The sequence below is a fragment of the Macaca fascicularis genome, chromosome 14 (assembly GCF_037993035.2).
Source record: "Macaca fascicularis isolate 582-1 chromosome 14, T2T-MFA8v1.1".
Lineage (NCBI taxonomy): Eukaryota > Metazoa > Chordata > Mammalia > Primates > Cercopithecidae > Macaca > Macaca fascicularis.
The window spans coordinates 110,932,483-110,955,903 of NC_088388.1; the positions used below are offsets into that span (position 1 = coordinate 110,932,483).

The window sequence follows — 23,421 nt, forward strand, 5'->3', positions numbered from 1 at the left end:
CGAGCCAGGCATGGTGGGCTTTCGCCTGTAACCTCAGCTACTTGGGAGGCTGATGTGGGAGTATTATTTGTGTCCAGGGATTTGAGACCAGCCTGGGCAACATAACAAAACCCCATCTTAAAAATATATATATATGCCGGGCACGGTGGCTCACACCTGTAATCCCAGCACTTTGGGAGGCCGAGGCAGGCGGATCACAAGGTCAGGAGATCAAGACCATCCTGGCTAACACGGTGAAACCCCGTCTCTACTAAAAATACAAAAAAATTAGCCAGGCGTGGTGGCGGGCGCCTGCAGTCCCAGCTACTTGGGAGGCTGAGGCAGGAGAATGGCGTTAACCCGGGAGGTGGAGCTAGCAGTGAGCTGAGATCGGGCCACTGCACTCCAGCCTGGGTGACAGAGCGAGACTCTGTCTCAAAAAAAAAACAAAAATCCCCCACATATATATGTATATAATCTAAAAATACGTATAACTAATATGTATCAATTTAAAAATTAATAAAATATGCTTTTGGTTAAAAAAAGGTTGGTCATGGGGCTAGAGTCTAAAAAAACCCTCCCTCCCTCCTTCATGGAGCAAGGGGGCAGCTGCCACTGCAGGAAAGGCATGAAGCCACATGTGGACCATTCTTGCTTATGGAGCAAAGCCTTGAGCCACTGTGGAAGGGAAGCAAATCCTGTTGACCCCTCCGTCCCTGCTGTAGGCAAAGGTGAAGACCCATTACACCTAGTGGCAATGGAAAGGAAAAGGAACACTACCTTGGCAGAGGGGCAGGAAACTGTCTTGGACTCAGATTATAAGAGGTCGCCTGCCACTGAGGAAGGGACAGGATCACTGAGAAAACCCCACTTAAAAACTGGGGCTGCATGAGGACAACAGAGAAGCACTGCTCATCTCCCACCACCACAGGGGCAAGCACTGTTTAATTAGCAGCAGTGGACTGCTTCTGAGGCAGGAAACAGCATACAGAGGCTGACCCAGGCACAGGCACATGAGGAAAGCCTACAGCTGAGGGAGGGGAAGGAACATCGAGGAACAACTCTCCAACAACCAGCTGTCCCTAAACCTAACTCTAGAAGACTTGGAAAATGGTGGTGCACTGAAGGTAACCTTAACAAAAATCTCAATCCCAGCTCAGCTTCTGACCAAATTAACTCAACTGTCCCCACTAATGGCCTGGAAGAACAAACAGTGTGCCCATTTCTAAACAGATATTTTTACCTCTGTCTCTCCTGTCTTAACATATGTCTGGCATTCAGTCAGAAATTATGAGGCACCCACAAGAGCAAGAGAAAAACGAAGCCACTGTGAAGAGCAAAAGCAGTCAACAGAACCAAACTCAAATGTGACAAGGATGTCGAAACCAGCAGACAAGGAATTTAAAGTAACTATGATTCATATGTTAAAGGCTGTAGTGAAAATGTTGATAACATGCACATACAGGTGAGAAAGACTCAACCAGCTACTGTTTATAGGAAACCCACTATAAATATAATGATATAAATGGATTTAAAAGTAAAAAGATGGATAAAGCTATACCATGGAAACACTAATCAAAAGGAAGTGTGGTTATATTAGTATCTGATAAAGTATACTTGAGAACAAGGAATATTTCCAGGTATAAAAATGATACCTAATGATAAAAAGGTCAATTCACCAAGAAGACATAATAATCCTAAATGTGTGTATACCCAATGACAGCTTTGAAATACATGAAGCAGGCCAGGCACTGTGGCTCATTGTAATCCCATGCATTTTGGGAGGCTGAGGCAGGAGGATCACTTGTGCCCAGAAGTTTGAGACAAGTCTGGGCAACATGGTGAGACTCTGACTCTACAAAAAAAAAAAAGTTTTTTTAATTAGCCAGGTGTGGTGGCATATGCCTGAAGTCCTAGCTACTTGGGAGGCTGAGGCAGGAGGATCACTTGAGTCTGGGAGTTGGAGGCTGCACTCCAGCTTGGGCAACTGGGTGACAGAATGAGACACTGTCCTCCCTCCTCTCCCCCTCAAAAACTACATGAAACAAAAACTGAAAGGAGAAATAAATCAACCTAGTTACAGTTGGAGGCTTTAATATTTCTTTTGCGTAATCAGTAAAAGTACTGTACAGAACATCAATAAGAAGATAGAAAACCTGGGCCGGGCGCGGTGGCTCATGACGTAATCCCAGCACTTTGGGAGGCCAGGGCGGGCAGATTACTTGAGGTCAGGAGTTCGAGACCAGCCTGGCCATCATGGTGAAACCCCTATCTCTTGGAGGCTTTAATATTTCTTTTGCAGTAATCAGTAGAAGTAGTGTACAGAACATCAATAAGAATATGGGAAACCTGGGCCGGGCGCGGTGGCTCACGACTGTAATCCTAGCACTTTGGGAGGCTAAGGTGGGCAGATTACTTTAGGTCAGGAGTTTGAGACCAGCCTGGCCAACATGGTGAAACCTCTGTCTCTATTAAAAATATAAAAATTAGCCGGGCATGGTGGCAAGTGCCTGTAACCCCAGCTACTTGGGAGGTTGAGGCAGGAGAATCACTCGAACCCGGGAGGCAGAGGTTGCAGTGAGCCAAGATTGTGCCACTGCACTCCAGCCTGGGTGTCAGGGCAAGACTCCGTCTCAAAAACAAACAAACAAACAAAACAAAAAACAAAAACCACCTGGACAGCACTACCAACCAGCTCTTTCTAACTGACATTTAGAGAATACTCCAAATGTTTCAAGTGCATTTGAAACATTTACCAAGATAGGCCACATTCTGGCCATAAAACAAAACAAATTTTTTAGAATTGAATTTATGCAGTGTTGTTTATGGAATTAATCCAGACAGAGGTCAACAGAAAAATATCTGGAAAAATCCCCAAATATTTGGAAATTGAAAAACATATTTCTAAGTATCCTTTGGGTCAAAGAGGAATTCATAAAGGAAATTACAAAATATTTTGAATTGAGTAGAAAATGAAAACACAATAAAAATTTGTGAGATGTGACAAAAACAGTGCTTAGAAGGAAATTCATAGCATTAAGTACTCTTTATACACGAGAAGAGTTTTCAATGAATGAACTCAATAATTTAAGCTACCTTAAGAAACATGATAAAGAAAAGCAAACTAAATTCAAAGCAAGCAAAAAGAAGGGATAAATATGAGACTGGAAATAAAATACACTGAAACTAGAAAATAGGGAAAAAAATCAACCCAAAATTTGGTTATTTGGAAAGTTTAATAAAGTTGATAAATCTATAGACAAACTGACCAAGATAAAAAGAAGATAGAAGATACCAATATTAGAAGTGAAACAGGCAGGGCACAGTGGTTCACGCTTGTAATCCCAGCACTTGGGAGGCCGAGGTGGGTGGATCACTTGAGGTGAGGAGTTCGAGACCAGCCTGGCCAACATGTCGAAACCCCATCTCTACTAAAAATACAAACACCAGCCATGCATGGTGGCAGGTGCCTGTAATCTCAGCTACTCGGGAGGCTGAGGCAGGAGAATCACTTGAACCCAGGAAACGAGGAGGCAGAAGTTGCAGTGAGCCAAGATTACACCACTGTACTCTAGCCTGGGCAACAGAGTGAGACTGTCTCAAAAAAAAAAAAAAAAGAATTGAAAGAGGCAACATTACTATAGATGTTGTAAACATTAAAAGCACAATAAAGGAGTATTAGAAAAAACTTTTTATTCATAAATTTAACAATTTGACAAAATGGATAAATTCCTTAAAAGATACAAACTACCAAAACTTAAAAGAAAATAGATAACCTAGTTTTATAGTTATTAAAGAAATTTAATTTTTAGTTTAAAATCCTCCATTGAAGAAAACTCTAGGACCAGATGGGTGCACTTCAGGAATAAATAATACTAATTCTATGTAAATCCTTCTAGAAAGTAGAAGAGGATGGAACACTTCCCAGTACATTTTATTTTACCCTGACACCAAAACCAGTATCTCTAATGAACACAGATGCAAGGAAAAGAAAGAAAAGGCATAGAGATTGGAAAGGAAGGCACAAAACAGCCTCTGTTTATAGATAACATGATTGTCTCTATAGAAAATCCCAAAGAAACTATAATAAAGTTACTGTGTCTAAGAAGTAACTTTAGCATGGCCTGTGTTGTAGATGACATGATTGTCTAAGAAGAAAATCCCAAAGAATCTATAATAAAGCTAATATATCTAAGAAGGGAGTTTAGCAAAGTCACAGGACACAAGGTCAACTAAAAAAAAAACTACTTGTATATACTAGCAATGAATATTTGGAAATGGAAAAAATTGTAAAAGAATCACTTATAGTAACACCAAAAATTCCCCCATGAGGGCTGGGTGTGGTGGCTCAAGCCTGTAATCCCAGCACTTTGGGAGGTCAAGGTGGGAGGATCACTTGAGGCCAGGTGTTCAAAACCAACCTGGCCAACATAGCAAGACCCCATCTCTTAGAAAAAGAAAAACCTGGGACGGGTTCCAAGATAGCCAAATAGGAACAGCTCCGGTCTGCAGCTCCCAGCGGGATCGACGCAGAAGACAAGTGATTTCTGCATTTCCAACTGAGGTACCTGGTTCATCTCATTGGACAGTGGGTGCAGTCCATGGAGGGCGAGCCAAAGCAGGGTGGGACATCACCTCACCCAGGAAGTGCAAGGCGTTGGGAGATTTCCCTTTCCTAGCCAAGGGAATCCCTGACAGACTGTACCTGGGAAAAATGGGACACTCCTCCCCGAGATACTGTGCATTTCCATTTCCTGGTCTTAGCAAACGCAGACCAAGAGATACTGTCCAGTGCCTGGCTTGGGGGGTCCCACACACACGAAGGCTTGCTCACTGCTAGCACAGCAATCTGAGATCACACTGTGAGGCAACAACCTGGCAGTGGGAGGGGCGTCCGCCATTGCTGAGGCTTGAGTAGGTAAACAAAGCTGCCTGGAAGCTCGAACTAGGCAGAGCCCACCACAGCTCAGCCAGGCCTGCTGCCTCTGTAGACCCCACCATTGGGGGCAGGGCATAGCTGAACAAAAGACAGCAGAAACTTCTGCAGACTTAAACGTCCCTGTCTGACAGCTCCAAAGAGAGCAGTGGTTCTATCAGCACGGTGTTTGAGCTCTGAGAACGGACAGACTCCTCAAGTGGGTCCCTGACCCCCATGTAGCCTAACTGGGAGATACCTCCCAGTAGAGGACGACTTACACCTCATACAGGCAAGTGCCCCTCTGGGACAAAGCTTACAGAGGAAAGATCAGGCAGCAATATTTGCTGTTCTGCAATATTTGGTGTTCTGCAGCCTCCACTGGTGATACCCAGGCAAACAGGGTCTGGAGTGGACCTCCAGCAAACTCCAACAGACCTGCAGCTGAGGGACCTGACTGTTGGAAGGAAAACTAATGAACAGAAAGGAATAGCATCAACATCAACAAAAAGGACATCCACACCAAAACCCCATCTGTAGGTCACCAACATCAAAGACCAAAGGTAGATAAAACCACAAAGACAGGGAGAAACCAGAGCAGAAAAGCTGAAAATTCTAAAAACCAGAGCACCTCTTCTCCTCTAAAGGATCACAGCTCCTTGCCCGCAACAGAACAAAGTTGGACGGAGAATGACTTTGACGAGTTGACAGAAGTAGGCTTCAGAAGGTTGGTAATAACAAACTTCTCCGAGCTAAAGGAGGATGTTCAAACCCATCGCAAGGAAGCTAAAAACCTTAAAAGAAGATGAGATGAGTGGCTAACTAGAATAAACGGTGTAGGGAAGACCTTAAATGACCTGATGGCACTGAAAACCATGGCACAAGAACTTCGTGACACATGCACAAGCTTCAATAGCCAATGCGATCAAGTGGAAGAAAGGGTATCAGGGATTGAAGATCAAATTAATGAAATAAAGTGAGAAGAGAAGTTTAGAGAAAGAAGAGTAAGAAGAAACAAACAAAGCCTCCAAGAAATATGGGACTATGTGAAAAGACCAAATCTTCGTTTGATTGGTGTACCTGAAAGTGACGGGGAGAATGGAACCAAGTTGGAAAACACTCTTCAGGATATTATCCAGGAGAATTTCCCCAACCTAGCAAGGCAGGCCAACATTCAAATTCAGGAAATACAGAGAACACCACAAAGATACTCTTCAAGAAGAGCAACCCAAGACACATAATTGTCAGATTCACCAAGGTGGAAATGGAGGAAAAAATGTTAAGGGCAGCCAGAGAGAAAGGTCAGGTTACCCACAACGGGAAACAGACTAACAGCAGATCTCTCGGCAGAAACTCTACAAGCCAGAAGAGAGTGGGAGCCAATATTCAACATTCTTAAAAAAATTTTCAACCCAGAATTTCATATCCAGCCAAACTAAGCTTCATAAGTGAAGGAGAAATAAAATCCTTTATGGACAAGCAAATGCTAAGAGATTTTGTCACCACCAGGACTGCCTTATAAGAGCTCCTGAGGGAAGCACTAAACATAGAAAAGAACAACCGGTACCAGCCACTGCAAAAACATGCCAAATTGTCAAGACCATTGATGCTATGAAGAAACTGCATCAATTAATGGGCAAAATAACCAGCTAACATCATGATGACAGGATCAAATTCACACATAACAATGTTAACCTTAAATGTAAATGGGCTAAATGCCCCAATTAAAAGTGATAGACTGGCAAATTGGATAGAGTCAAACCCATCAGTGTGCTGTACTTAGGAGACCCATCTCACGTGCAGAGACACACATAGGTTCAAAATAAAGGGATGGAACAAGATCTACCAAGGAAATGCAAAGAAAAAAAAAAGGAGGGGGGGGGCTGAAATCCTAGTCTCTGATAAAACAGACTTTAAACCAACAAAGATCAAAAGACACAAGGCCATTACATAATAGTAAAGGGATCAATTCAACAAGAAGAGCTAACTATCCTAAATATATATGCACCCAATACAGGAGCACCAATATTCACAAAGCAAGTCCTTAGAGACTTACAAAGAGACTTAGACTCCCATACAATAATAATGGGAGACTTTAACACCACACTGTCAACATTAGACAGATCAATGAGACAGAAGGTTAACAAGGATATCCAGGACTTGAACTCAGCTCTGCACCAAACAGACCTAATACACATCTACAGAACTCTCCACCCCAAATCAACAGAATATACATTCTTCTTAGCACCACATCACACTTATTCTAAAATTGACCACATAGTTGGAAGTAAAACACTCCTCAGCAAATGTAAAAAACAGAAATCACAACAAACTGTCTCTCAGACCACAGTGCAATCAAATTAGAACTCAGGATTAAGAAACTCACTCAAAAGCGCACAACTACATGGAAACTGAACACCCTGCTCCTCAATGACTACTGGGTACATAACGAAATGAAGGCAGAAATAAAGATATTCTTTGAAACCAATGAGAACAAAGACACAACATACCAGAATATCTGAGACACATTTAAAGCAGTGTGTAGAGGGAAATTTATAGCACTAAATGCCCACAAGAGAAAGCAGGAAAGATATAAAATTGACACCTTAACATCACAATTAAAAGAACTAGAAAAGCAAGAGCAAAGAAATTCAAACGCTAACAGAAGGCAAGAAATAACTAAGATCAGAGCAGAACTGAAGGAGATGGAGACACAAAAAAGACTTCAAAAAATCAATGAATCCAGGAGTTGGTTTTTTGAAAGGATCAACAAAACTGATAGACGGCTAGCAAGACTAATAAAGAAGAAAAGAGAGAGGCATCAAATCGATGCAATAAAAAATGATAAAGGGGATATCACCACCGATCCCACAGAAATACAAACTACCATCAGAGAATACTATAAACACCTCCACCAAATAAACTAGAAAATCTAGAAGAAATGGACAAATTCCTGGACACATACACCCTCCCAAGACTAAACCAGGAAGAAGTTGAATCTCTGAATAGGCCAATAACTGGCTCTGAAATTGAAGCAATAATTAATAGCCTACCAACTAAAAGATGTCCAGGACCAGATGGATTTACAGCTGAATTCTACCAAAGGTACCAAGAGGAGCTGGTAGCATTCCTTCTGAAACTATTCCAATTAACAGAAAAGGAGGGACTCCTCCCTAACTCATTTTATGAAGCCAACATCATCCTGATACCAAAACCTGGCAGAGGCACAACAAAAAAAGAGAATTTTAGGCCAATATCCTGATGAACATCAATGCGAAAATCTTCAATAAAATACTGGCAAACCGAATCCAGCAGCACATCAAAAAGCTTATCCACCATGATCAAGTCGGCTTCATCCCTGGGATGCAAGGCTGGTTCAACATACTCAAATCAATAAATGTAATGCATCACATAAACAGAACCAAAGACAAAAACCACATGATTATCTCAATAGATGCAGAAAAGGCCTTCAACAGAATTCAACAGCCCTTCATGTTAAAATCTCTCAATAAACTAGGTATTGATGGAATGTATCTCAAAATAATAACTAGTTTTACAAACCCACAGCCAATATCATATTGAATGGGCAAAAACTGGAAGCATTTCCTTTGAAAACTGGCACAAGACAGGGATGCCCTCTCTCACCACTCCTTTTCAACAGTATTGGAAGTTCTGGCCAGGGCAATCAGGCAAGAGAAAGAAATAAAGGGTATTCAATTTGGAAAAGAAGAAGTCAAATTGTCTATGTTTGCAGATGACATGATAGTATATTTAGAAAACCCCATCATCTCAGCCCAGAATCTCCAGAATCTCCGCAAAGTCTCAGAATACAAAGTCAGTGTGCAAAAATCACAAGCATTCCTATACACCAATAACAAACAGCCAAATCATGAGTGGACTCCCATTCACAATTGCTACAAAGAGAATAAAATACCTAGGAATCCAACTTACGAGGGATGTGAAAGACCTCTTCATGGGGAACTACAAACCCCACTGCTCAAGGAAATAAAAGAGGACACAAACAAATGGAAGAACATTCCATGCTCATGGATAGAAAAAATAAATATCATGAAAATGGCCACACTGCCCAAGGTAATTTATAGATTCAATGCCATTCCCATCAAGCTACCAATGTCTTTCTTCACAGAATTGGAAAAAACTACTTTAAAGTTCATATGAAACCAAAAAGAGCCTGCATTGCCAAGGCAATCCTAAGCAAAGGAACAAAGCTGCAGGCATCACGCTACCTGACTTCAAACTATACTACAAGGCTACAGTAACCAAAACAGCATGGTACTGGTACTAAAATAGCTATATAGACCATTGAATCAGAACAGAGGCCTCAAATAACACCACACATCTACAACCATCTGATCTTTGACAAACCTGACAAAAACAAGAAATGGGGAAAGGATTCCCTATTTAATAAATGGTGCTTGGAAAACTGGCTAGTCATATGTAGAAAGCTGAAACTGGATCCCTTCCTTACACCTTATCCAAAAATTAATTCAAGATGCATTAAAGACTTAAATGTTAGACCTAAACCATAAAAACCCTAGAAGAAAACCTAGGCAATACTATTCAGGACATAGGCATGGGCAAGGACTTCATGACTAAAACCCCAAAAGCAATGGCAACAAAAGCCAAAATAGACAAATGAGATCTAATTAAACGAAAGAGCTTCTGCACAGCAAAAGAAACTACCATCAGAGTGAACAGGCAACCTGCAGAATGGGAGAAAATTTTTGCAATCTGCCCATCTGACAAAAGGCTAATACCCAGAATCTACAAAGAACTTAAACAAATTTACAAGAAAAAAGCAACCCCATCAGAGTGGGCAAAGGATATGAATAGACACTTATCAAAAGAAGACATTTCTGCAGTCAACAAACATATGAAAAAAAGCTCATCATCCCTGGTCATCAGAGAAATGCAAATCAAAACCACAACGAGATACTATCTCACACCAGTTAGAATGGCGATCATTAAAAAGTCAGGAGACCACAGATGCTGGAGAGGATGTGGAAAAATAGGAATGCTTTTACACTGTTGGTGGAAGTGTAAATTAGTTCAACCATTGTGGAAGACAGTGTGGCGATTCCTCAAGGATCTAGACTAGAAATACCATTTGACCCAGCAATCCCATTACTGGATATATACCCAAAGGATTATAAATCATGCTACTATAAAGACACATGCACACACATGTTTATTGCAGCACTATTCACAATTGCAAAGACTTGGAACCAACCCAAATGTCCATCAGTGATAGACTGGATTAAGAAAATGTGGCACATATACACAATGGAATACTTCACAGCCATAAAAAAGGATGAGTTCATGTCCTTTGCAGGGACATGGATGAAACTGGAAACCATCATTATCAGCAAACTATCACAAGGACTGAAAACCAAACACTGCATGTCCTCACTCATAGGTGGGAATTTGAACAATGAGAATACTTGGACTCAGGGCAGGGAACATCACACACTGGGGCCTGTCATGGGGTGGGGAACTCAGGGAGGGATAGCATTAGGAGAAATACCTAATGTAAATGACGAGTTGATGGGTGCAGCAAACCAACATGGCACATGTATACCTGTGTAACAAACCTGCACGTTGTGCACATGCACCCTAGAACTTAAAGTATAATAAAAAAGAAAAAAGAAAAAGAAAAACCCTCATGAAAATCTTAGGTATAAACTTCATAAAATATGTGCAATGACTATACTGAGAACTATAAAACAAGGATGAAATAAAGATTTAAATAAACAGAGAGGTATACTATGTTTATGGATTGGAGTACTCAACATTGTTAAGATGGCCTGTTCTTCCCCAAATAATCTATAGCTTCAAAGCAGTTCCAATGAAAATCCTACCAGGCTTCTGTAGATAAAAACAAGCCAATTCTAAAATTTATAGGAAAGAATAAGGGGACTAGAATTAACTGCCCTCCCAACCCAAATGGTGAAAAAAGATGAACAATGCAGTTGGTGGACCATACTGTCTGATATCAAAACTAACTGTAAAGTTAGGGTAATCAAGACAGTGTAGTATTGGTGAATTGGTAGATAAATAGATGAGTGGAACAGCATAGAGTTAAAAATAGACACACATTTACCAGTTGATTTTCTACAATAGTGCAAAGACAATTCAATGGTAAAGGGATAGGCTTTTCTTAAAGATCTATTTTTTTAAGCAAGTTTGACCTATACCTCGTACCATATGCAAAAATCAACTCTAAATGGATAATAAATGTAAACTTATAAGCTATAACTATTAATCACCTGTTTTGTGGTACTTTTCAAAATCATGTATTAAATTTGTAGACACACACAAGGATATGTTTCTCAGCCATTTATCGTCTAGTTTTTTTGTACATGTTTTTTATAGTAATGCCATAATACTGTAATAACTATCATTTTGTCATATGGCTTTATGTTGGGTGAGACAAGTTCTCCCTCATTACCCTTATTTTGCTTTTTTACTTGAAAAGTCTATGCAGTCCAACTCATTCTTCTTTATTAGTCATCTGAATCAACTTTTCACTAGTATCATCAATAATATATTTACCAAACGAGTCTTTGCCTATTAGACCCCTGTGTAGCATTTGACATCATGATTACTCTTTCTTTGAAATTCTTCCCAAATGTGTACATAACATTTGTATTAGTCAGCTTGGGCTGCCATTGCAAAATACCTTAAACTCTCTTAAACAACATAAATTAATTTTCTTACAGTTCTGGAGGCTAGAAGTACAAGATCAGGTTGCCAGCATGGCCAGGTTTTGGTGAGGTCTCCCTGCCTGGCTTGTAGAAGGCCACCTTCTCTCTGTGTCCTCACGTGGGGGAGAGAAAGCTTTGGTATCTCTTATAAGGACACTAGTTCTGTTGGATCAGGGCTCCACCCGTAGGACCTCATGTAATCTTAATTACCTCCTTAAAGGCCCTATCTCCAATACAGTCAAATAGCAGATAAGGGCTTCAACATATGAATTTGGTGGTGGGACACAATTCAGTCCATGGCAATATTATTTTCATATTTATTTTATTGTAACTGTTTTGCTATCTCACTCCACTAGACTTTTGAGCTCCTTAAGGGTGGGGATTATATCTAATTTATTTGTGTATCTCTAATACTTGATACATAATAAGGCACCCAGTAAACATTTAAAATGAATAATGAGGCCGGGCGCGGTGGCTCAAGCCTGTAATCCCAGCACTTTGGGAGGCCGAGACGGGTGGATCACGAGGTCAGGAGATCAAGACCATCCTGGCTAACACGGTGAAACCCTATCTCTACTAAAAAATACAAAAAACTAGCCGGGTGAGGTGGCGGGCACCTGTAGTCCCAGCTACTCGGGAGGCTGAGGCAGGAGAATGGCGTGAACCCGGGAGGCGGAGCTTGCAGTGAGCCGAGATCCGGCCACTGCACTCCAGCCTGGGCGACAGAGCGAGACTCCGTCTCAAAAAAAATAAAAATAAAAAAAAATAAAATGAATAACGAATGACATAATTCAGCTTGTGTTCCCGTCTTAGGTAATAGTATTACTATGTATCTGTCTTCCCAGGTTGTAAATCTCAGTCATTGTTTACTTTTCCCTTTTATACACCCTGTGTTCAACTATGTCCCTAGTACTAAGACTTTGACTTTCTAAAGGTCTTTCAAATCCATCCCTACTCCGGCTCCAGGGCTACATCTTTCCTATCATCATGTGTCAGATTGTTTTCATTGCCTCTTAACAGGATGTCTTAGTCAGTTGAGTGTTGCCATAAAGGAATACCTGAGGCTAGGTAACTTAGGAGGAAAAGAGGTTTGTTTGGCTCACAATTCTGCTGGCTGGAAGGTGGGCATCTGGTGAAAGCCTCAGTCCTCTTCCACTCACGGCAGAAGGCAAATGGGAGTTGGCATGTGCTGAGATTACATGGAGAGAGGAAGCAAGAGAGTGGAGGGAGGTGCCAGGCTGTTTTTAACAAGCAGTTTTGTGGGAACTAATGGGTAAGTACTCATTCCTCCTCCCCAGGGAGGGCATTAATCTAGTCTTGAGGAATCTGCCTCCATGACCCAAACACTTGCCATTAGGCCCCACCTCCAACATTGGGGATCGACTTTCAACATGAGGTGTCGGGGGACAAACACCTAAACTACCGCACAGGATTTCTGGTTTCCAGTTTGGCCCATCCAATCCATACTTTGCCGCGAGATCAACTTTTCTAAAATGCCTGTCTAATCATATCACTACCTTTTAGTAACTTTCCATAGCTTAAGACTAACATCCTGAACTCTTACCCTGTCACAGTCTTTTGTGATCTGGCCTCTGCCTACTTAATTACCTCACAACTTCCCGATGTATTCATTATGCTCCAGCCTTAGTAATTCACCTACAGTTTTATAAATATATGATCCCATTTCATGCTTCTGCACCTGTCCTTCCCTCTTCTTGGAATACTCTTTTCAACTTCTGTATCTTATGATTTCTAAAAGGTGCTTTTAAAAAGGACTCTCCAACCATGGGCCCTTCCTGACCTGTTCCAGGAGAAATTAACCTGGTCATCTTCAGTCTTCCAATACAGCTTGTAGAAATCTGATTTTAGTGTATTGTAATTATTTGTAATTGTATTTATCATCCATACTAAATGATAAACTCTTGGAGGTTGGAGACCACATATAGTTGATTTTTATATTCTCAAATCGAACACACAGTAGGTACTCAATAAATGTTTGCTGAATGAATGAATTAAATATATAGCTTTAATGTTAAAAGTGAATATTTTATTTATTCAACAACCACTGTGTGCTGGGCACTGTGCTAGATGCTGGGGCAAAGGAGAATTATGGCATGTAGGTTACAATAATTGGCATTCTTTTTTTTTTGGAGACGGAGTTTCACTTTGTCACCAAGGCTTGAGTGCAGTGGCTCGATCTCGGCTCACTGCAATCTCTGCCTCCCGGGTTCAAGCGATTCTCCTGCCTCAGCCTCCCAAGTAGCTGGAACTACAGGCGCATGCCACCACACCTGGCTAATTTTTTATATTTTAGTAGAGACGGGGTTTCACCGTGTTGCCCAGGCTGGTCTTGAACTCCTGAGCTCAGGCAGTCCGCCCACTTTGACCTCCCAAAGTGCTAGGATTACAGGCGTGAGCCACCGCACCTGGCCAATTGGCATTCTTTGAAGAAAAACTCTGAAAACAGACTGAATGCCATTTCTGTACAGAGGTGAAGTTCCTTTGTCTTTTTCCCTTCTATTAATTCATCCTTCATACTCCTTATTTTAACCCCCCTCCCAGAACTACTGTTCTGTGGCTGCAAATCTGACTACCTAGAATAAGTTAAGAGGAAGATCAGTATAGGTGGAATAGCAGGAGATATTTTAGTAACAGTTTAGTTATTAGTTTTTGATAAAAGTTTCTGATTTGTCATTTCTCCTATGAAAGTCATAATTACAAGGACTCATACTTTTCCAAAAGTACCTTTTTAAAAGATAGAGACAGTCCAGGTGCAGTGGCCCATGCCCGTAATCCCAATAGTTTGGGAGGCCAAAGTGGGTGGATTACTTGAGGCAGGGAGTTCAAGACCAGCCTGGCCAACATGGCAAAACCTTGTCTCTACTAAAAATACAAAAATTAGCTGGGCGTGGTGGCACACACCTGTTATCCCAGCTACTCGGGAGGCTGAGGCACAAGAATGACTTAAACCCGGGAGGTGGAGGTTGCAGCGAGCTGAGGTTGTGCCACTGCACTCTAGCCTGGGCGATAGAGCAAGACTGTCTTTTTTTTTTTTTTTTTGCTGGGGGGACGGAGTGTCGCTCTATCACCCAGGCTGGAGTGCAGTGTTGCCATCTCGGCTCACTGCAACCTCCACCTCCCGGGTTCAAGCAGTTCTCTGCCTCACCCTCCCAAGTAACTGGGATTACAGGCGTGCGCCACCACGCCCAGCTAACCTTTGTATTTTTAGTAGAGACAGGGTTTCACCATGTTGGCCAGGCTGTTCTTGAACTCCTGACCTCGTGATCCACCCGCGTCGGCCTCCCAAAGTGTTGGAAAATACAGGCGTGAGTCACTGCAACTGGCGAGACCCTGTCTTTAAAAAAAAAAAAAAAAAAAAGTGTATCAAGAAACCTGTGTTAAAGACTATGGCATCAACACTATAAATCTTAAGTTGCTACGGTTCTGTACCTCTTAGACTGGGAGCATGAGCCCCCTGGGATCTGAGTTTCTAAGGTTGCTTTGCTTCTGTGGTTCTTGTTCCTATCGACTTTTCTTTCTATGAGTTACATGAGTATTCTCTACTATGAACCCCCAAAACCTAAATATTAGCAGAGTCTACAGCTTCTGCTGTGTGTCTGCCCTCCCTGGCTGAAATCTTGCCATGCTTCTCTGTCCTTTTTTGATCTTTAGCAATGACACCTGTTTTATCAGTTGCTGTTCCCCTACTATGAGTGAGGAATGATCAGTCCTCGTGATAGTGTCCATGTCTGAAGCAAGTCGTGCTCGTGGTCCTAGGCAATCATAGCATATGGACATGGTGTTTGGCAAGGGTGTGAGAGCTGTGGGCTGTGACCTCAGGCAGCTTTGTTCTCCCGGAACATTTTGAATAACTGCAGACGGGTGGTTTGGAGCAAATGAATGTTCTAACCAGAGTCTCTTTCTCATTGTAGAGTTGCCTCACTCACAGAGCTCTCCAACTGTCAGCAGCACCTGTACTAAAGTGCTCTATTTCACTGACCGGTCACTTACGCCCTTCATGGTCAATATACCAAAGAGGTGAGATTCTGGGATCATTATACTTCACTGTAAAGAAGGAAAGGAAGGCAGAACCTCATTAGTTACTGCCCATATGAGCAGCTGGAAGGTGTCTGAGAAGCAGTATAGTTAGATCTCACTATAGTGAGATGAGCCAGAGAGATAGAGATTCTAGTTTCAGCTTTGCCACTATTCAGTGGTATTATAAAAGACAAGTCATGATCTACTACTAGGTACAGGTACAACAATAGCACTTGCAATCCTGATAACTATGCAAATATTGCTCTGCATTTGGAAAAAAAATTTTTTTTTTTTTTAAGTGTTCAAAATAGCTCCTGCTGATACAATGGATTGCAGCCTGACACTCACTCCAGGACTATGACTAATTGATCTTTGTTACTATTCAATGACTGCAACTAATCCCTATTGAGAAATTATGTTGAAAACCTTCCAAAAAGTTAATGTGCTTCCTTTTAAGGGAAATAGTTTTGAAATAAAAATATTTAAACTCTGCAACCAACTATTGAGAGAGGTTATAGGATTTTCCTTACCTAGACAGTCTGCTTATTTGGTCTGGGTTAGATGCCAGCTTCCTAAAGATAGAGGGATAAAGATGGTGATACTTGATTTGATTCTACCATCCTAGAGAATTGGGATATTGTAGCAAAGAAGAAAATCAAGAGAACTTTGATATGTTTATGGTTATTCAACAAATTTGATTTCAGGGACTTTATGTCTTATTTCCAGAGAAAAGTGATTTGGCTCCTGAAGCAATAAGTCAATTTTAAATTCTCACATCACCCCATATTTAATACTGTTTTCATTCCCTAGTGATGACAGGTTCTCCAGCCTCTGCTGTTTTAGTCATCTGGGTTATCAGGGGCAGTGACCTAATCAGGGGCTATTTCTGCTTATTGACTTTGGCAGGGGGCTGGGTTTAAAGTTAACATCTTATCTTTCCAGCTATTGATCAACAGTCTATGTTAGTGCTGTCTCTTTGTGTTGCAGGTTGGAGGAGGTGACGCTAAAGGATTTTAAAGCAGCTATTGATCGGGAAGGGAATCACCGGTATCACTTCAAAGCACTGGATCCTGAGTTTGGCACTGTCAAAGAGGAGGTAAAGAATCTCTGGGGAGTCTGTATGGTATTGTTCTTTCTGAACCCTGAAGCCTCCTGTTCAAGCACTGGTGTCCAGAAGTACATGAATTCCCTGACCAGGTCGGAGGAATTTGCCAGAGCTTCAGACCATGGTCTGATTACCCTAGACAAGTGGTCATAGAATAGGCCAAGATGTTGATAGGTTCTTTAGTTGTAGGACTTCATCATTTGACTAAGAACTTGGATATAATTTTTATTTTAAATTATTTTGTTAGGGAAAATAAAGAACCTAAGACAATAAATAATTTTCCATCTGTAGCCAAATCTTAGAAAACTTCTTGCTTCCTATGTAGAGCAAAATAAACAGGCATGGATATATGGAACTGTGTATTTCTCATGATGAAATCAAGGAACTTCTAGGGAGTTATGTATGCTTATGCCCAAGTCCTTGAGTAAGTATTTTCTTAGCCTACGCGTCTCTTTCTAATCCATTTGTCAAAGACAGACTTTTTGGGGGGAATACAGTTCTGGGTTATATAGTATTACAAGTGGATTCACTGCAGTTACAGAATGAAAAAAGTTATTATAGAAAAAGTAAAATTTTATTTTGTAAACATTTCCTCAGTGAAATGTTTTAATAACCCTGTTTTATTAGTGGCTTAGGAAATGAGTTGAATGAATTAATGAAAATAACTGCCATCTGAGAAATATGTTGAGTCTTTTTTCCCCACCCTTTCTTTATATTGCCTGGTACCTAAATTTTCTACTTTCTCATTTTTAAAATACTTACACTACTTCTTTTCTCTAAGAAGCCCAAAGTACTTTGTGATTGGTAATTTATTAATTCTTTTTTTTTTTTTTTTTTGAGAGGGAGTCTGGCTCTGTCGCCCAGGCTGGATTGCAGTGGCCGGATCTCAGCTCACTGCAAGCTCCGCCTCCCGGGTTTACGCCATTCTCCTGCCTCAGCCTCCCGAGTAGCTGGGACTACAGGCGCCCGCCACCTCGCCCGGCTAGTTTTTTTTTGTATTTTTTAGTAGAGATGGGGTTTCACCGTGTTAGCCAGGATGGTCTTGATCTCCTGACCTCGTGATCCGCCCGTCTCGGCCTCCCAAAGTGCTGGGATTACAGGCTTGAGCCACCGCGCCCGGCCAGTTTATTAATTCTTACAAATCTCTATGAGCAAAATAGTATTAGGGATTTTTTAAAACCATTTCATAGGTCTGGATCTAAGAAAAAAATAAAATATCAGTTGCAGTTCTAGGGAAAAGACCAAAAGGACATAGACTCTTAACTCAAGGCTTTCTTCTATATGTTCAAGGTCTTATTTTTATTAGCAGCAATTGTTTAGTGAGATTCCCTGTTTTTCCTTGTGGCTTTTTTTTTTTTCCTCTAGATTTTCCATGATGATGATGCCATCCCTGGATGGGAAGGGAAAATTGTAGCTTGGGTGGAAGAAGACCATGGAGAGAATTAATGCCAAGTATCAGATTGAGGGCTTATGGAACCTGGTCACTCCCTGGCTGCTTCACTCAGGAAAGGGAACTAAAACCAGAATACGCTAAGAAGTTTCTAGTTTGTATGCCAAAACAGAAGCTTCTCCAAGTATGATGGCCACAGGTCAGTCCTATTTCTGTGCCTGGCATATCTGGTACTTAAAATTCTGTCCAAATGTAGACCATGGGTTCATCTGGAGTTCCTTGTCCGTGGGAACACAGTGTACTATTCTACTCTGAGGACAACAAACCGAAGGCCTTAAACGATGGGGATGGATGATCCCGCCTCTATAGGGGCATGGCTGCTATTATCTGGAAACTAGGAATTGGATGCATCACTCCTGTGTGTTACAGTATTATTTTAATTGGCCTCAATGGTTGCAGCAATCAGAGTCCCAGCGTTTGTACTCACAGACAAGGCAAAGGTACCAGCTTTTCTGTTTCTTTGAACCTACTGCAAACCAAGAATAACTCATGAGGTGGTACCAAAGATGAAAGCCCAGTCTTCAGTAATCTTTTGAACCGGACATGGATGGTGCTGAATTGTTGCTTGGATGGAAAAAGGGCTGCCCATATTGTGCTACACTATGCTAAAACTGTAATTTAGTAAGACCTTGGGCTGCCTCTTCTGTCTTAACTGGTTCTGCAGCTTGTCCTTTTGCCCACATAGGGCCTATTATGTACTGTTAGTTTTCTCTGGGGACTCTCTAACTTTAGAGCCATTTCTTTTTCTTCAAACTGATGAACTTTGTGTTTGAAAGGCCTAAGGAGTGAAAAGCTCCTTGAAAATCCAGGCGGGTATGGAAAGGTGCTGCTACCCATGTCTTTTTGACTTTCTTTGTTTCATGACTTTAACTCATGGCATCTCCTTTGTAGTAAAAGGAGACAGACCATTAATTTCAGCATTTCTTTGTGATTTATAAGTACTGAGCATGAAATACTTGTCTGCCCCTCCACATTTCAAGGCCAGTTATTTTCTATTTATGTATTTAGTCTAGGCTGATCCTTTAGGGCACAATAGAAACCATGGGGCGTGGAGCATGAGTTGTGAATGGCAGGGATCATTCTGGGTAAAAAAAACCTAGAATCATTTCTCATGTGCAACATTGTCAAGTGAAGAAGCTAACAGTTCAACTGCAGAGATTATTTGATAACCTGGGTTTTCTCATTCATCCATCAAGCACCATCAACCAATCAGCCATTATTATTTATATTATGTATTACCAAAAGCAGTCTGTCTGCCTGTGACCTCCAATGTACACTGCCAAACACAAGAGTAGGACACATCCCTTCTGGGTTCTTGACCTGTCTGTCTCCAATTCATCTCCCCTTTTCACTCCCTGGCTCACTCAACAAACTCCTCTTTAGAGCTCTGAGATGACATCTTGTTGTTTTATATAGATGTGTCTTTTAAAAATAGTTCATGTTTGGAGAATTCTTTTGTACTCATTTGCTTTTTGTCTGAGAACCATGTCTATTTTTATAACTGGAGTGTGAGTTCTGTATCTTCTCACATTCTGTATACTGTATCCATTTTCTAGAGAACCCAGTAGCTTTTATACAGTCTCTTCTTACCACCCCTTGTGGTTTCAGAACAAGCTTTATTTTATTACGAGTATACTAATGACAACTAATTCCTGTTCCAACTCTACCTGTTTTAGTTGTGAAGGTAGTTTTGTGTAATCCAGTTGATTGCTCCTCTGGCAGAATGAAGGAGCTCAAAAGACACTTGATGTCTTTCATGTAAGTTTACCTGGTCTTTTCCTATTGAAGAATTTTTCATCAGAAACGATTGGGAAAGTTTGGGAAAGTCAGCCAAAAGAAAGAATTCATTTCGAAAGCAAACAGAAGAAAATAGTATATTCTCTCAGTTTTTCCCCAAGAAGTCTGGAGAAAAAGTCCTCATGTCACCAGTTTCTCTGTTGCATGAATTTTAGTGTTTTGCTATAAGACAGCATGAGGGCTATCAGGCCAAAATTCATTACTGTATTTCCAATACAGTTTGTCTTGAATGTCTCTTAAACCAATTTTTACTTGTCAGTTTTCTCTCAGCAAACAGTCTTACTGTTACGTGGAATTTTAACTTTTCAGAGACAATTTCCAAAGTCCTCTACCTTACTTGGCTTTTATCTCTGTCTTCTGGAAAAGGAGCTGCATGGCCTCAGTGCCTCCATAACAAGCTAAAGTTGAGTTCATGGGAGAACACTGACATCATTTTTTTCCCCTTTAGCTAGGTAATCTCATATACCACAGGTACATGACCAAGCATCTCTGCTAGAGGATGTACCTCTCATAACTCCTGTGTAAAATGAGGATCCTGTTGGTGATTTTCATTCCAGTTTCCAAAGCGAGAGGAGCCTTCTGAGCAGAAGTATGCAAGACTGATTCTGTCTGGAATTTCCTATTTGGCTGCATTCTAGGAGGCCTCCTGACTTACTCATAGTATTGTGCCCTGGTGGCACTGGTGGGGTAGCTTGTCTTGCTACTTGCTAAAGTTCTATTTCTTTGAGAAAACTGAGGAACCAGAATGCTTAAGAGTTCATAAAATAATCTCTAAACCATGTTAGGTTAAAACAAAATGACCATCTCACAAAAACAAGTTTAGTTGAATGCTCAATTCCTTAAAAAATCTTCATTTAAGGCTGAGTGTGGTGGCTCATGCCTGTAATCCCAGCACTTTGGGAGGCCGATGCAGGAAGACTGCTTGAGCCCAGGAGTTCAAGACCAACCTGGGCAACATAGCAAGACTCCATCTCTACCAAGAAATTTTATTACAAAAGTAGCTGGGGATGGTGGCACATACCTGTAGTCGCAGCTACTCAGGAGGTTGAGGTGGGAAGATTGCTTGAGCACAGGAGTTTGAGTTTGCAGTGAGCTAATCATGCCACTGCACTCTAGCCTAGGCTACAGAGCAGGACCCCATCTCCAAAAAAAAAAAAAAAAAAAAAAAAAGTCATTTAAAAACTGAAGAATGTTCTCTTCTTGCTCAGTTCCCTAAATTAGCTGGGGAGATTGGGACACTTTACAATTTTTATATTTTTAAATTTGAAGAATTTGTTTTAAACTTACTTGGTTATGGCAATTCTACTTAACAACTTTTCAGCTCTTTTTGACCAGGATGGTTGCAAATTAGGGAAAATATCTTTATACTCTATATCCAATCCAAGAGGACTGTAATTACTTAAAAGCATTTAGGTCATAATTAAAATTATTTTCACTGTTTCCATAAAATAAGCATTATGATTGCACACTCATTCTGTCTGAATTTACGTAAGAGGTATAGCTTGCTTAAAATACATATATATGTAAAGTTATATTTTCTTAGAAACATGGATGTTTGCAGCCATTGCTTTCAAAGAGATTATTACTGTGTATTCTCCCTGTTTTACAATATGTTTTCATGAAGACTTTGTTACACCAGAGGCTTCTGATTATGAAAGTGATAACCAGTTTTAACTGCCAGTATGTACCAGATTTGTGAACTAATTTAAAAAACCACGAACTATGAATAAAATGGAGTTTGCAAACTAAATATCATTAATGATTTTCACTTGTGTTTATTGATGAGATTAATCAATAAAGCCATTTACATTTAGTGAAAACAAATTTCCTCAAGTGATCTCCCTGGCAGCATGTTTACTCACTATGTGGAGTGGAGATAAGGATTACTTTATTGCTACAGATATTTTACAATTAGTATTTCTGTGTAAGTACATAGGCTATTTCAAGGACAATTTATTTAGCAATTATTTTGAAATTATATGTAAACATGCAAGCAAATAAGAACCCAAGAGTATAAACTCTATGACAAAAGTCATGTATGCAAACATTAAGAACTCTTTCAGAAATGTGTATTTAAAATGACCAGAATTCCCAAATCATTTGAAAGCTGCCTGTTAAATGCCTCTTATCACTTCAACTTAAATGTTTGCTATATTAAATTCTTTATCCCTGAGTGCCTTCGACTTCCAATTATGTATTTTCAACTATTAATTTGCTATCCCATTATGTTAAAATTAAATATGTACATAACTCAAAATCTTTCACTACCAACTAATTTCTCTTTCTCAGTATCAGTGATACCACCATTCTAAGTCTCTCTACTTCAAACCTTTGAGTCTTGAGTCTCCTTTTCCATAATTTCCTTTATCCAATCTGTTTAGTAGAATTCAAGCTTGTTCTCTCAGGATTGATCTGACAAACCTAAACATTCCTAGCCCACCTTTGGTGTAAGCTTGCCATCTCTGGACTGTTTGAGCTATACATTCCTATAATTTAGCTACACTTAAGTCAAAACTATATCAGGGCACAAACTCACTATTCTGTGAAAAATGCAAAACAGGGTTTAAGCAAGCATACCTAAGTGCACAGCAGATCCTGCAGATCACCTCATACTTTATACCAAAGGCTAATTTAGATCCAGTTATTGTCAGGCCTCTGAGCCCAAGCTAAGCCATCATATCCCCAGCGACCTGCACATATACATCCAGATGGCCTGAAGCAACTGAAGATCCACAGAAGTGAAAATAGCTTAACTGATGACATTCCACCATTGTGATTTGTTTCTGCCCCACCCTAACTGATCGATGTACTTTGTAATCTCCCCCACCCTTAAGAAGTTTCTTTGTAATTCTCCCCACCCTTGAGAATGCACTTGGTGAGCTTCACTCCCTGCCCCCAAACATTGCTCTTAACTCCACTGCCTATCCCAAAACCTGTAAGAACTCATGATAATCCCATCACCCTTGCTGATTCCTTTTTTGGACTCAGCCCACCTGCACCCAGGTGAAGTAGACAGCCTTGTTGCTCACACAAAGCCTGTTTGGTGATCTCTTCACATGGACGCGTGAACAGTTATTAAGTTCAAATGCAGCAAAAGCAGCAAGATATTTTAGCCAACTCAAAAACATTTTTATAATAATTTGTAAGTCCTGGACGGGCTTGTGGCTCACCCCTGTAATCTCAGCACTTTGGGAGGCCGAGGTGGGCGGATCACCTGAAGTCGGAGTTTGAGACCAGCCTTACTAACATGGTGAAACCCCCTATCTACTAAAAATACAAAATTAGCTGGGCATGGTGGCACGTACCTGTAATCCCAGAGGCTGAGGCAGGAGAATCACTTGAACCTGGGAGGTGGAGGTTGCAGTGAGTCGGGATAATGCCACTGCACTCCAGCCTGGGTGACAGTGAGACT

At 40.8% G+C, this 23,421-nt stretch overlaps 1 protein-coding gene across 5 annotated transcripts in view; it reads left to right on the forward strand.

Moving 5' to 3' along the window:
* The window catches only part of DIXDC1 (DIX domain containing 1), a 99,840-nt gene extending 78,081 nt beyond the window's left edge, over window positions 1-21,759 (forward strand). For all 5 annotated transcript variants that reach the window (XM_015435704.4, XM_015435703.4, XM_015435705.4 and 2 more), the window contains 3 exons: window positions 15,552-15,657; window positions 16,645-16,753; window positions 18,128-21,759. In XM_015435704.4, the coding sequence (XP_015291190.1) occupies window positions 15,552-15,657; window positions 16,645-16,753; window positions 18,128-18,208 (296 nt within the window). In that variant the 3' untranslated portion in view covers window positions 18,209-21,759. The remainder of the gene's footprint in view (window positions 1-15,551; window positions 15,658-16,644; window positions 16,754-18,127) is intronic.
* Window positions 21,760-23,421: the final 1,662 nt, after the last annotated feature.